Source organism: Heterodontus francisci, chromosome 25 (assembly GCF_036365525.1).
Source record: "Heterodontus francisci isolate sHetFra1 chromosome 25, sHetFra1.hap1, whole genome shotgun sequence".
In the NCBI taxonomy this organism is placed as follows: Eukaryota; Metazoa; Chordata; class Chondrichthyes; order Heterodontiformes; family Heterodontidae; genus Heterodontus; species Heterodontus francisci.
The window spans coordinates 47,880,742-47,896,742 of record NC_090395.1 but is presented as its reverse complement, the minus strand read 5'-3'; the positions used below and the strand labels follow the sequence as shown (position 1 = coordinate 47,896,742).

The 16,001-nt window shown below is 39.7% G+C and overlaps 1 protein-coding gene across 1 annotated transcript in view; it reads right to left on the bottom strand.

Annotated features, from left to right (window-relative positions):
* Positions 1 to 7,254, bottom strand: part of c25h6orf89 (chromosome 25 C6orf89 homolog) — a 31,409-nt gene extending 24,155 nt beyond the window's left edge. Inside the window, exon 1 of the mRNA XM_068057193.1 lies at positions 6,992 to 7,254. Coding sequence (XP_067913294.1) covers positions 6,992 to 7,183 — 192 coding nt within the window. The 5' untranslated portion in view covers positions 7,184 to 7,254. The remainder of the gene's footprint in view (positions 1 to 6,991) is intronic.
* Positions 7,255 to 16,001: the final 8,747 nt, after the last annotated feature.

Below are 16,001 nucleotides of genomic sequence, written 5' to 3'. Positions count from 1 at the left end.
AAGGATCTAGAACTAGGTATCACTGTTTGAAAATAAGGGGTTGTCCATTTAAGACAAAAATTAGGAGAATTGTTTTCTCTCAGAAGGTCGTGAGTCTTTGGAACTCTTTCTCAAAAGGCAGTGGAAGCAGAGTCTTTGAATATTTTTAAGGCAGAGGTAGATAGATTCTTGATAAGCAAGGGATCGAAAGCTTATCGGGGTAGGCGGGAATCTGGAGTAATCAGTTCAGCCATGAACTTATTGAATAGCAGAGGAGGCTCGAGAGGCCGAGTGGCTACTCCTGCTCCTAATTCTTATGTTATGTAAATCTTTGCTCCATTCTTGACTCTTGGCTTTGACCTAGGATTGGAGATTCAGATCATAATGCTGTGCATCTCCTCCCTAAATAGAAAAAAAATGAAATATCTGTCAGGAAAGTGGTTAAAGTTTGGGATAACGTGGCTATCCTTGATCTGTAAACTTTCTTTGACAACATGAATTGGGTTATTTTTATGGGGGACGATGATGCAAATAGGACCAGATATTTAAATGATATTAGCTTTTGTGAATAGCTTCATATCCACACTGAAACGATCAAGAAACTTTGGATTTGCCATGCAGGCCCCCACCTGCCAAGACTGAGGCACACATTATTTTGCCACGTGAACTTTAAAACTTAAAACTGTGGCTGGGAAGAGGGCCTATTGCAAGGAATTGCCAAGCCCCTGACTGGTAAGACATTTGCATGCTGGCAGACAGTGTTGGAACAAAAGGACTCAGTCCCTCCTTCTCCAATACACAGAAGACCTGGTCTGGCCAGTTTAGTCACATGACTAACTAGCTGTTTGAATTTGAACTTGCTGAAAGAACCTCAGAAAGCTTTTTTGCTCCTGGACTGAAAAGACCTCTCTCCTGTCTGCTCTCATCTCACTGTCACCAGCTTCGTAAACCATTGAAGACATATGAACCCCAAGCGAGAAAAGTCTCCTACAGTGAATATGGTTTAAGAATAATACTGAGCCCCAACGAAAAGCAAGATTATCTACAATCAAGGACTACAGCGGGTTCGAAGCACAGTAAAAACCCCTCTTCAGAGATTGCCTCAAACCTCTCCATTTTATTTTTCTTCTGCTCTTTTCTGTCCCTATTTGCATGTGCGTATCGCGTATGCATGCTAGCGTGGGCGTGGTGTGCATTCGCAGGCATTAAAATTTCACTTTTCTTCGATAAACTGAAGAAAACCTGTTGTGCTCATTTCTTTGCCTTATAATTGGAAAGCAGTGAACAAGGATTCACCAAAGGGGGAGCTCAAAACAGTGTGTTAAAAATTAAACCCTGTTACAATAAGACCAGGTGAAGACAGTAAAAGACCCCGAGACACCTTTCTCACCTGGTCGTAACAGGATTACAAAGGACTTAAAGGTAATAACGAAGGAAAGACAAACTTGATGAACTACAAATCAAAGAAAGAAAGGAAATTCAGAATGCGAAAAATGTGTATACAGACAAGCTGCAAAATTGTTTTAGGACAAATAACTCGAGATGCACGGAAGTGTATGCATAAAATGACAGGCTTCAGTTTGAAAAAGAGAAATTACCTCTTTTTGGCTGCATATAATCCTTGTGATGTTGCAAATGAACTAAATGGATTTTTAGCCAGTTTGAAAATGATGAATTTGAGTTAAATGTGATTTTGCAGCAGGCTTCACTTTGTGAATTAGAAGGATCTCATTATTATCATCAAATAGCGAGTGAATCCACGGAAAGCATGCAGCCCAGATCAGATCAGCAGAAAAATTCTTAAGTAATGTGCTCATCAGTTGGCAGTTCCTTTATCACTGATCTTTCAGAAATCGTCTGACACGCATACTGTTCCTTGCTGTTGGAAATCAGCCATCATCGTTCCGGTTGCTAAAAAGTCACGACCTGTTGAGCTGAATGATTACCGACCAGTTACTCTTACATTGATAGTCATGAAGTGTTTCGAGTGCATTGTGTCAAAGTGTCTTTTAGATCCTCTTCTTCCACACATCGATCAGCTACAGTTTGCTTATCAACCTTGGGCAGCACAATGGCGCAGTGGTTAGCACCAGCAGCCTCACAGCTCCAGCGACCCAGATTCGATTCTGGGTACTGCCTGCGCGGAGTTTGCAAGTTCTCCCTGTGACCGTGTGGGTTTCCGCCGGGTGCTCCGGTTTCCTCCCACAGCCAAAGACTTGCAGGTTGATAGGTAAATTGCCCCTAGTATAGGTAGGTGGTAGGGGAATTGAGAGAAGGTGGGGATGTGAGAGGGTAATGGGATTAATGTAGGATTAGTATGAATGGGTGGTTGATGGTCGGCACAGACTCGGTGGGCCAAAGGGTCTGTTCCAGTGCTGTATCTCTAAATCAATAAATAAACCTTGTAAGTCAGCGGACTTTTGACCTTGGCCCCTTTTAATCCAACAGCAGAAGGACAGATTAGGCAACTATGCGCGTCACTTTTGTTGATTTCTCTTCAGTTTTAATACCATGTGACCATTCAAGTTTATTGAGAAACTGAAAAACCTTGATATTAATCCTACTCTCCTACTTTGGATCAGTGATTTCCTTCACAACAGGACCCAAAGGGTTTTAATCTCCGGGATTTATTTGGAGCCATACTGATGAATACTGGATCTCCTATGGGCTGTGTTTTTCACCTTGGCTTTTCATCCTTGACACGAATGATCGCCGATCAGAATATGACAACATAACTTCTGAAGTATGCTGATGATACGGTACTTGTGGGCCTCATCAGGAATAAAAAAGTAAACTGTAGGAACTCAGTGCAGAGGTTCATAAAATGGTACGATGACAATTCTCTTAAATTTCGCGATAACAAAAGACCTAGTTATAGACTTCAGAAAAAAAACAGTTAATGATATTGTTTCCGCGAAGATTCATGATGTGGGCATTGAAATAGTGACCAGCTACAAGGCAGCAAAGTCGATAAGCTGAATTGGGGACTGTTTGAGGGTGGGGGGGGGGGGGGAGGGGGAGTGGAAACAGTGTAGTGATGTGGTGGCCAAGGGACACAATTATTCTAACTCAGAAAGTAAAAATCCTTTTGAGTACATCCCACAATCATGAAACTCTTCTACACGGACGTGGTTGAGAGCACAATCCTTTTCGGATGTCTCTCTTGGTACTGTTGTCTTAGGAATGGAGATTCTTTAAGGGTACAGAGATTGTTTAACTAGGCAGGATGGGTTTTTGGTGAGCATATATTTCTTGATGAAATCTGCTCTCAAAGAATCTTGATGGAAGCAAAGACTGTTATGAACAGTGAGAATCACCCCTTGTCTCAGTATTACTGTTGGAAGCGTTCAGGGAAAAGGCTACAATACCATAGATGTATGGTTCTCAATGTAGGACGAATCGGTTCTTGAATTCATTTGTGTCTTTCTCTACAAGAAAGTTTAAAAGGGGCTTGATGAATGGATGAGGATACGCACTCATGATGCGGCTCATTGACTTATTAATTTAATGTACTGGAATTAGATTAGATTAGAGATACAGCACTGAAACAGGCCCTTCGGCCCACCGAGTCTGTGCCGAACATCAACCACCCATTTATACTAATCCTACACTAATCCCATATTCCTACCAAACATCCCCACCTGTCCCTATATTTCCCTACCACCTACCTATACTAGTGACAATTTATAATGGCCAATTTACCTATCAACCTGCAAGTCTTTTGGCTTGTGGGAGGAAACCGGAGCACCCGGAGAAAACCCACGCAGACACAGGGAGAACTTGCAAACTCCACACAGGCAGTACCCGGAATCGAACCCGGGTCCCTGGAGCTGTGAGGCTGCGGTGCTAACCACTGCGCCGCCCCTTAGTTACATTAGTTTTTAATGTATATATTTTAGTATTGCTGAAAAGAGACATTTTGTCAAAACTTTTTGTCTTGCATTCATCTGGACAATTCACAAGAATATCAATGTAAGGGAAAGCAGCAAATTTATACTGTACAGGAAGAGAGTGCTGACTGGTTGGCAAGCGGACTCTGGTAGAGGCACTGCCATGGAGAATGCACCAGCTTATGGTGACTGCCAATCAGATAAACAAAGGTTTGTACATTTGGAGGGACAGCAGTGTGTGAGGCCATAGTGGAGGGCAGTTAGTGGAGGGGTATCTCCCAGGTCCACTGCAGCAAGTGCAGGTAGCACTAAGGAGTTGAGAGGCATTTCATCATGAAAGCGCTAAATCTCAAAGGGTACTCTGCACTCTGCGTTTGACTCCTCCAGCAAGGAGGGGAGTGGGTGACAGAGATGGAATCAGCCACATGGAGATGGGGTTTCAGCGACAAGATGAGCAACAGTGTCATGAAGCTACGATGGGACATGAACAAGGAGGGTACACAGAGGCAATAAGGCAGGCTAATGTTCGTCGAAGGCGCTACACAGCTGAACGCATTTACAGACAAAGGCTTGGAGTCACAGAGATTTCAGAGCACCAGTGTCTCCGAAGACTGTGTCTGTCCAGGCAGGTCGTGGCGGACCTGTGTAGAATGCTTCAGGAGGAGTCAAGGTCACTGGGATTTGGTGGCCATCCACTGCCTGTGGCGATGAAGGCGACCGTGGCGCTCAACATTTTCTCCTCAGACCTATTCCAAGCCCACCTGCCCTTACCTGGAGTGGCTGAATACCTGTCAATGGGTCCAGGCATCTTGGAACCATCTCACCTACCCATCGCTCAACGCAGGTCATGGATGAGGCAATACTGCGTAGGTGAGTGCATAACTCCTGCATCCACTTGGTGGTATGCTTCACATGGATTAGAACTCTCTCAATGGAGAAGGCCATGCACTCACAGGCCAGAGACATGGTGCCACTCATGGCACGGATGGACTCCTCCATCGTATGCGCATTTACCTACAACATTTACCTGCTGGGCTTCTAAAGTAATTCATTGATTCTGAAAAGCTTAGACATGTCCCGAGGATATAATAGAACATAAAACCTTCACAATCATAAACTGACCTATTATCTTCTTTATTCCCTCTCTCCTGGTCTGTGTTATTCCCTCAGAACTAGTCTTTCCCCTTCTTATTTCCCCCCATATCTCTCATTCACTTTTTTCCCCATTGTGTCTTTTTTTCTTTCTTTCCTTCTTATTCTCTCTATCCTAGTCTATTTCCTCACTTCTTGTCTTTCCCATTCACACTCTCATTCCTTCCCTTGTACCAACACCAGGTGAAACTCTATTACCTAAACTCAATTGATACCTCCACTCCAGGTAAGATGATCGCGTTTTTTATGCACAATGCATTAGTCTGGCTACAGGTCTGTGCTGGTGAAATTAGCAGTGCTCTTGGTCACCATTATCTTTATATTTTAGCAGCAGCTGTCAGTTCACAAAGGTATTCAGATAACAGGATTAATGATAACATTTCTGCCACTTCCATCAATTATAAGTGAAGAATTACTTAGAAACTCTGTGCCATATTAATAGAAAATAGTAAATATGCAGGAACATTACCAAGTATTAATTCTATTGAGAATCAAAACATGTGTCACAAGAAAATCTGTCTTTAGATAACCATTATCTGAATTTTAACAAGGATTACCACTCTAATCATGTGTTAAAAAAGTGCAGAAGGTCCAACAAGTTTCATACAGGATGACACCCAGAATGAAATATTATTGACTGATACAAGAGAAACATTTATCATCAAATGATTATATTCATTCCACTACTCAAAGAAGGAAAAGAAACATATTACCATATTTAGGTGGCACCTGAAGGAGTGGTTCCTTTTTCACAGCAATGCAAGCAGGAGCCATGTTTTCACATCCTTTCTATAATAGGGTATCTAAAACTACACATGGTGTTCTAACTGTGGTCTAATTATTATTTTACTCGCCTTCTTGGTGCCCCTAGCTGTTGATTTTTTCTATAAATAGTTTTCTCTATCTAATCACGCACTTTCAGGAAATTATGCAATGCAACCCGATCTGTTCATCCACACCCTTCAGCAATTTTCTATTGAGTATTTAATTCCATTCTTCATCACTGCTCCCAATTGTTACCAATGCTAAATTCTATCTTGTCAACTGTCTGCCAGTTTCACTACCCCGCCTGTGTCAAGTCTTTTACAACCACGTTTGCTGGTGACCAAATCCCTCACTTTTCTGTTGTCGGCAAAGCTCCCCATGACCAAGTCCAAATCATAGATATTATACACTCACAGGCACGTACACATATACATCCACACACAAGATCAGGTGTACCCAGCAGAGGCCCCTTTGGGTGGACTTCATCCAATCCCTCTCCAATTCAACATTATACACACCACTGCATTCCCTTTATCTATCCAGTCAATTCTTCAAAAAGAACTCAAGCTTTCAAACTAGTGATGACTGTGCAGTCCCTGATTACCAAAGTCATTTTAAAATATTCACTGGCTGGCCTACACTCAGGGTTACATCAGCTGCCTTCCAATCCCCTGGCAAAATTGCAAACCTATGAAGGATCGAAAGGTCCTCTGCGATATCTTTTCCCCCAAGGGGTTTTTGGTGATAATTCTCCTTGGATCAACGAAGTCCCAAGAAAGACATGTTGCTCAGACTTTCAATGTCAGTGAAATAACAAGGTGGGGGAAACAAATCCGTCCCTGCATTCAGTGAAATCCCAGCTGGATACTTTGCACCAACTTCCCATTTTTGGATGAAACGCTCACCCTGAGATTTGCTCAATGTGGATAGTTCTAAGAACAGAGTGAGTCAGCAGCAAAGTCCAGAAGAGGGTGAAAAATTGTTAGCAATCCCAGCCAGAGTGAAGTATTTGGACGTTGTGCCCGGGGGCCCGCGGATCTACGGCCAGTGCCCGCCCCTCTGGTGGACCTCCGGCCGCAACACCCAGTGCCCGCCACCGGCCCGGCCCGGCCCAGGCCCAGGCCCAGGCCCAGCACCAGCCCCAGCCCCCAAGCTCCCAGCCCCAGCCTCCAGGCCCAAGCCCCGGTCACGGCCCGCTCCCTCACCTTGGCCGCTGTCAGGAGCCGCGGGTGTCTGACCGCTTCTCTCTGCGGCTCGTTGGTCTCCAGGATCTGGGTAACGAACCTCTCGATGTCGCGCTCGGACATGCCATAGCGCTCCCCGGACTGCCGCAGCACCTCCACACTGTCTGCCAGCTTCTCATAGATACACGGCTCACTCGGAGCGGCCCCCATCATCCGCCATCACTGCCAAGACAGGACAGCAAAAGACAGGAGAGGCTCCACACCAAGCAGCACTTTCAGCACAGCGCTGGGACTGCAGGAAAATAACACTAAATCAAATATACACTGGGACTGTAGGAAAATAACACTAAATAACATATACACTGGGACTGCAGGAAAATAACACTAAATCAAATATACACTGGGACTGCAGGAAAATAACACTAAATAACATATACACTGGGACTGCAGGAGAATAACACTAAATCAAATATACACTGGGACTGCAGGAAAATAACACTAAATCAAATATACACTGGGACTGCAGGAAAATAACACTAAATCAAATATACACTGGGACTGCAGGAAAATAACACTAAATCAAATATACACTGGGACTGCAGGAAAATAACACTAAATCAAATATACACTGGGACTGCAGGAAAATAACACTAAATAACATATACACTGGGACTGCAGGAGAATAACACTAAATCAAATATACACTGGGACTGCAGGAAAATAACACTAAATCAAATATACACTGGGACTGCAGGAAAATAACACTAAATCAAATATACACTGGGACTGCAGGAAAATAACACTAAATCAAATATACACTGGGACTGCAGGAAAATAACACTAAATAACATATACACTGGGACTGCAGGAGAATAACACTAAATCAAATATACACTGGGACTGCAGGAAAATAACACTAAATCAAATATACACTGGGACTGCAGGAAAATAACACTAAATCAAATATACACTGGGACTGCAGGAAAATAACACTAAATCAAATATACACTGGGACTGCAGGAAAATAACACTAAATAACATATACACTGGGACTGCAGGAAAATAACACTAAATCAAATATACACTGGGACTGCAGGAAAATAACACTAAATAACATACACTGGGACTGCAGGAGAATAACACTAAATCATATATACACTGGGACTGCAGGAAAATAACACTAAATAACATATACACTGGGACTGCAGGAAAATAACACTAAATCATATATACACTGGGACTGCAGGAAAATAACACTAAATCAAATATACACTGGGACTGCAGGAAAATAACACTAAATAACATATACACTGGGACTGCAGGAAAATAACACTAAATCAAATATACACTGGGACTGCAGGAAAATAACACTAAATCAAATATACACTGGAACTGCAGGAAAATAACACTAAATAACATATACACTGGGACTGCAGGAGAATAACACTAAATCAAATATACACTGGGACTGCAGGAAAATAACACTAAATCAAATATACACTGGGACTGCAGGAAAATAACACTAAATCAAATATACACTGGGACTGCAGGAAAATAACACTAAATAACATATACACTGGGACTGCAGGAAAATAACACTAAATAAAATATACACTGGGACTGCAGGAAAATAACACTAAATAACATACACTGGGACTGCAGGAGAATAACACTAAATCATATATACACTGGGACTGCAGGAAAATAACACTAAATAACATATACACTGGGACTGCAGGAAAATAACACTAAATCATATATACACTGGGACTGCAGGAAAATAACACTAAATCATATATACACTGGGACTGCAGGAAAATAACACTAAATCATATATACACTGGGACTGCAGGAAAATAACACTAAATAACATATACACTGGTACTGCAGGAAAATAACACTAAATCATATATACACTGGGACTGCAGGAAAATAACACTAAATAACATATACACTGGGACTGCAGGAAAATAACACTAAATAACATATACACTGGTACTGCAGGAAAATAACACTAAATCATATATACACTGGGACTGCAGGAAAATAACACTAAATAACATATACACTGGGACTGCAGGAAAATAACACTAAATAACATATACACTGGGACTGCAGGAAAATAACACTAAATCATATATACACTGGGACTGCAGGAAAATAACACTAAATCATATATGCACTGGGACTGCAGGAAAATAACACTAAATAACATATACACTGGGACTGCAGGAAAATAACACTAAATAACATATACACTGGGACTGCAGGAAAATAACACTAAATCATATATACACTGGGACTGCAGGAAAATAACACTAAATCATATATACACTGGGACTGCAGGAAAATAACACTAAATAACATATACAATGGGACTGCAGGAAAATAACACTAAATCATATATACACTGGGACTGCAGGAAAATAACACTAAATCATATATACACTGGGACTGCAGGAAAATAACACTAAATAACATATACACTGGGACTGCAGGAAAATAACACTAAATCATATATACACTGGGACTGCAGGAAAATAACACTAAATAACATATACACTGGGACTGTAGGAAAATAACACTAAATAACATATACACTGGGACTGCAGGAAAATAACACTAAATAACATATACACTGGGACTGCAGGAAAATAACACTAAATCATATATACACTGGGACTGCAGGAAAATAACACTAAATAACATATACAATGGGACTGCAGGAAAATAACACTAAATCATATATACACTGGGACTGCAGGAAAATAACACTAAATAACATATACAATGGGACTGCAGGAAAATAACACTAAATCATATATACACTGGGACTGCAGGAAAATAACACTAAATAACATATACACTGGGACTGCAGGAAAATAACACTAAATCATATATACACTGGGACTGCAGGAAAATAACACTAAATCATATATACACTGGGACTGCAGGAAAATAACACTAAATAACATATACACTGGGACTGCAGGAAAATAACACTAAATAACATATACACTGGGACTGCAGGAAAATAACACTAAATAACATATACACTGGGACTGCAGGAAAATAACACTAAATCATATATACACTGGGACTGCAGGAAAATAACACTAAATCATATATACACTGGGACTGCAGGAAAATAACACTAAATCATATATACACTGGGACTGCAGGAAAATAACACTAAATAACATATACACTGGGACTGCAGGAAAATAACACTAAATCATATATACACTGGGACTGCAGGAAAATAACACTAAATAACATATACACTGGGACTGCAGGAAAATAACACTAAATAACATATACACTGGGACTGCAGGAAAATAACACTAAATAACATATACACTGGGACTGCAGGAAAATAACACTAAATAATATATACACTGGGACTGCAGGAAAATAACACTAAATAACATATACACTGGGACTGCAGGAAAATAACACTAAATCATATATACACTGGGACTGCAGGAAAATAACACTAAATCATATATACACTGGGACTGCAGGAAAATAACACTAAATAACATATACACTGGGACTGCAGGAAAATAACACTAAATCATATATACACTGGGACTGCAGGAAAATAACACTAAATCATATATACACTGGGACTACAGGAAAATAACACTAAATCATATATACACTTGGACTGCAGGAAAATAACACTAAATAATATGTACACTGGGACTGCAGGAAAATAACACTAAATAATATGTACACTGTGACTGCAGGAAAATAACATTAAATAATATATACACTGGGACTGCAGGAAAATAACACTAAATCATATATACATTGGGACTGCAGGAAAATAACACTAAAACATATATGCACTGGGACTGCAGGAAAATAACATTAAATAATATATACACTGGGACTACAGGAAAATAACACTAAATCATATATACACTGGGACTGTAGGAAAATAACACTAAATAACATATACACTGGGACTGTAGGAAAATAACACTAAATAACATATACACTGGGACTGCAGGAAAATAACACTAAATCATACATACGCTGGGACTGCAGGAAAATAACACTAAATCATATATACACTGGTACTGCAGGAAAATAACACTAAATCATATATACACTGGGACTGCAGGAAAATAACACTAAATCATATATACACTGGGACTGCAGGAAAATAACGCTAAATAACCTATACACTGGGACTGCAGGAAAATAACACTAAATCATATATACACTGGGACTGCAGGAAAATAACACTAAATCATATATACACTGGGACTGCAGGAAAATAACACTAAATAACATATACACTGGGACTGCAGGAAAATAACACTAAATCATATATACACTGGGACTGCAGGAAAATAACACTAAATCATATATACACTGGGACTGCAGGAAAATAACACTAAATAACATATACACTGGGACTGCAGGAAAATAACACTAAATAACATATACACTGGGACTGCAGGAAAATAACACTAAATAACATATACACTGGGACTGCAGGAAAATAACACTAAATCATATATACACTGGGACTGCAGGAAAATAACACTAAATCATATATACACTGGGACTGCAGGAAAATAACACTAAATAACATATACACTGGGACTGCAGGAAAATAACACTAAATCATATATACACTGGGACTGCAGGAAAATAACACTAAATAACATATACACTGGGACTGCAGGAAAATAACACTAAATAACATATACACTGGGACTGCAGGAAAATAACACTAAATAACATATACACTGGGACTGCAGGAAAATAACACTAAATCATATATACACTGGGACTGCAGGAAAATAACACTAAATAACATATACACTGGGACTGCAGGAAAATAACACTAAATCATATATACACTGGGACTGCAGGAAAATAACACTAAATCATATATACACTGGGACTGCAGGAAAATAACACTAAATAACATATACACTGGGACTGCAGGAAAATAACACTAAATCATATATACACTGGGACTGCAGGAAAATAACACTAAATCATATATACACTGGGACTACAGGAAAATAACACTAAATCATATATACACTTGGACTGCAGGAAAATAACACTAAATAATATGTACACTGGGACTGCAGGAAAATAACACTCAATAATATGTACACTGGGACTGCAGGAAAATAACATTAAATAATATATACACTGGGACTGCAGGAAAATAACACTAAATCATTTATACATTGGGACTGCAGGAAAATAACACTAAAACATATATGCACTGGGACTGCAGGAAAATAACATTAAATAATATATACACTGGGACTACAGGAAAATAACACTAAATCATATATACACTGAGACTGTAGGAAAATAACACTAAATAACATATACACTGGGACTGTAGGAAAATAACACTAAATAACATATACACTGGGACTGCAGGAAAATAACACTAAATCATACATACGCTGGGACTGCAGGAAAATAACACTAAATCATATATACACTGGTACTGCAGGAAAATAACACTAAATCATATATACACTGGGACTGCAGGAAAATAACACTAAATCATATATACACTGGGACTGCAGGAAAATAACACTAAATCATATATACACTGGGACTGCAGGAAAATAACACTAAATCATATATACACTGGGACTGCAGGAAAATAACGCTAAATAACCTATACACTGGGACTGCAGGAAAATAACACTAAATCATATATACACTGGGACTGCAGGAAAATAACACTAAATCATATATACACTGGGACTGCAGGAAAATAACATTAAATAATATATACACTGGGACTACAGGAAAATAACACTGAATCATATATACACTTGGACTGCAGGAAAAAAACTCTGAACAATATATACACTGGGACTACAGGAGAATAACACTAAATCATATATACACTGGGACTGCAGGAAAATAACACTAAATAACATGTACACTGGGACTGCAGGAAAATAACATTAAATAATATATACACTGGAACTGCAGGAAAATAACACTAAATCGTATATACACTGGGACTGCAGGAAAAAAACTCTGAATAATATATGCACTGGAACTGCAGGAAAATAACACTAAATCGTATATACACTGGGACTGCAGGAAAATAACACAATAATATATACACTGGGACTGCAGGAAAATAACACTAAATAATATATACATAGGGACTGCAGGAAAATAACACCAAATCATATATACACTGGGACTACAGGAAAAAAACTCTGAATAATATATACACTGGAACTGCAGGAAAATAACACTAAATCGTATATACACTGGGACTGCAGGAAAATAACACTAAATAACATATACACTGGGACTGCAGGAAAATAACACAATAATATATACACTGGGACTGCAGGAAAATAACATTAAATAATATATACACTGGAACTGCAGGACAATAACACTAAATCGTATATACACTGGGACTGCAGGAAAATAACACTAAATAACATAAACACTGGGACTGCAGGAAAATAACACTAAATCATATATACACTGGGACTACAGGAAAAAAACTCTGAATAATATATACACTGGAACTGCAGAAAAATAATACTAAATCGTATATACACTGGGACTGCAGGAAAATAACACAATAATATATACACTGGGACTGCAGGAAAATAACACTAAATAATATATACACAGGGACTGCAGGAAAATAACACTAAATCATATATACACTGGGACTACAGGAAAATAACACTAAATAATATATACACTGGGACTGCAGGAAAAAAGCACAATAATATATACACTGGGACTGCAGGAAAATAACACTAAATAATATATACACTGGGACTGCAGGAAAATAATTCTAAATAATATATACACGGGGACTGCAGGAAAATAACACTAATATATACACTGGGACTGCAGGAAAATAACACTAAATAATATGTACACTGGGACTGCAGGAAAAAAGCACAATAATATATACACTGGGACTGCAGGAAAATAACACTAAATAATATGTACACTGGGACTGCAGGAAAATAACACTAAATAACATATACACTGGGACTGCAGGAAAATAACACTAAATAATATATACACTGGGACTGCAGGAAAATATCACAATAATATATACACTGGGACTACAGGAAAATAACACTAAATGATATATACACTGGGACTGCAGGAAAATACCACCACTAAATAATGCCAGCACTGAGACTGCAGGGAATGAAAACCACGAAATACCACAAGAACTGGGACTACAGGGAATAAACCCACGGCTAAATAACACCAAGACTGGACTACAAGAAAATAACATGCTACTTGAGCTCCGAAGCTTTCGGAAAGCAGAAACCTTTAAAGAATACAATTTCTTATTAAAAAGGCTGCATTTTTCTGCAGCTTCTAAGTTGGAGTTGGCACTGAGCTTCCCCCCCCCCCCCCGGCATTTGCAAAATGTTCGGATTTGTTGTGCTGTTTTGAAAAAAAAATGATTGTTTGAATCCTTATATCAATGTGGCAAATACAATTTGTTTTGACTGAATTTTATATAATAAATCCCATCTCCGTATATATACATTACTGTTGTTTCTAAGGGCGTAACAATATTAATTAAATCTATAGCTGGCACTGAGACACGCTATTCCAATATTGGCAGTGTTTAATGGTCCTCACATTGCTGCAGTTGCCATTGAATTATCAGTGAAGGGATTCCGACTGAAGCATCAGCTTGCCTGCAAACCCAATCCAGAATGTCACTTCAGTATAACAGAACTGAACAACCTTTAAAGCAGAAATATAAAAACGATGCTTAACAAATGTCCCCCAAAATTAAACTAAACATTGCATTGCGACAAGAACTACATCGCATTCAGAACTCCTTATATTGTCGAATCTGCAACAATGTATTAGTGTGGAATTTACTTTACATGGGTTGAAGTGCGCATGCGAGGGCAGGGAAGCGCATTGTGGCAAATAAATTCTTTCATCATCCAAGTTTTGTTTTTGGGGTTTGGCAACTCTCAGTTTCCAATGTGAGAGTCAGTGTTGGCATCCACCTCGCCCCCAACTGCTGCAATGACAATCTCAAGCAGAGGGGAGTGAATGATTTCCCTAAAGTTGCTAAACTGAGAGAGATTTGGATCATGAGCATAGTCAAGTTTGCTGGAGCAATGTGCTTCAGATTAAAACACAAAGCCAACAAGTGGGTCTGTGATACTCTCTTCAATATGGTTGTGTTCCCCTGATGTTCCCAACCAGAAAGAAAGATTCTAAGGAATGTCACAGGGGAATGAGCTTTAGGTCATCAAGTTACACGGTCTCTTCTGTGTCCTTCACATTAGAGAAGTCTTGTGTGCCAGCTGCTCAACCCTATCTTGAAATGGATGTATGGCTTAACATAGATTTCTGGGAGACCACTGTAATATATTTAGTGTCAACTTTGACCAACTGTTTGACCAATTGTAAAATAAACGTTTTCGTTTGTTAGTCCTTGGTCTTAAAAGGGTAGAGAAATATATAACACAGGCTAGTAACCCTTTCCTCACTACTGCCATGCTTACAACTTCAAGTCCTATTGCAATGTTACATCTAGGCAGTTTCTGCGGGAAAACACCTTTGACCACCGGTTCATCAGGCAGTGGTGTGCATGGAATGTCCTCAAGGGCCTACGGGAAAAGGAGACGGTGCATGCTGTCGGATGGTTCCCCGAGCAGACGGTCAAAGTCATTTGGCGGAATGCCTCATCACCAGAACTTTCAAACAAGCACCAAGACGTAGCTTGGCTGGTGGTGAGAAGGGCCCTTCCCGTCAGATCCTTCATGCATACCCGAAGTCTCGCCCCCTCCGCACAGTGCCCCCGCGTTGGCTGTGGTGGGGAAGAGATGGCCGCCCACCTCCTCCTGGAATGTGTCTTTGCAAAGCAGGTGTGGAAAGAGATGCAGTGGTTTTTATCGAGGTTCATCCCAAGCAGCTCTGTAACACAGGAGTCTGTGCTCTACGGGCTGTTCCCAGGGACGCACACCGAGACAAACATCAACTGCTGCTGGAGGACTATCAA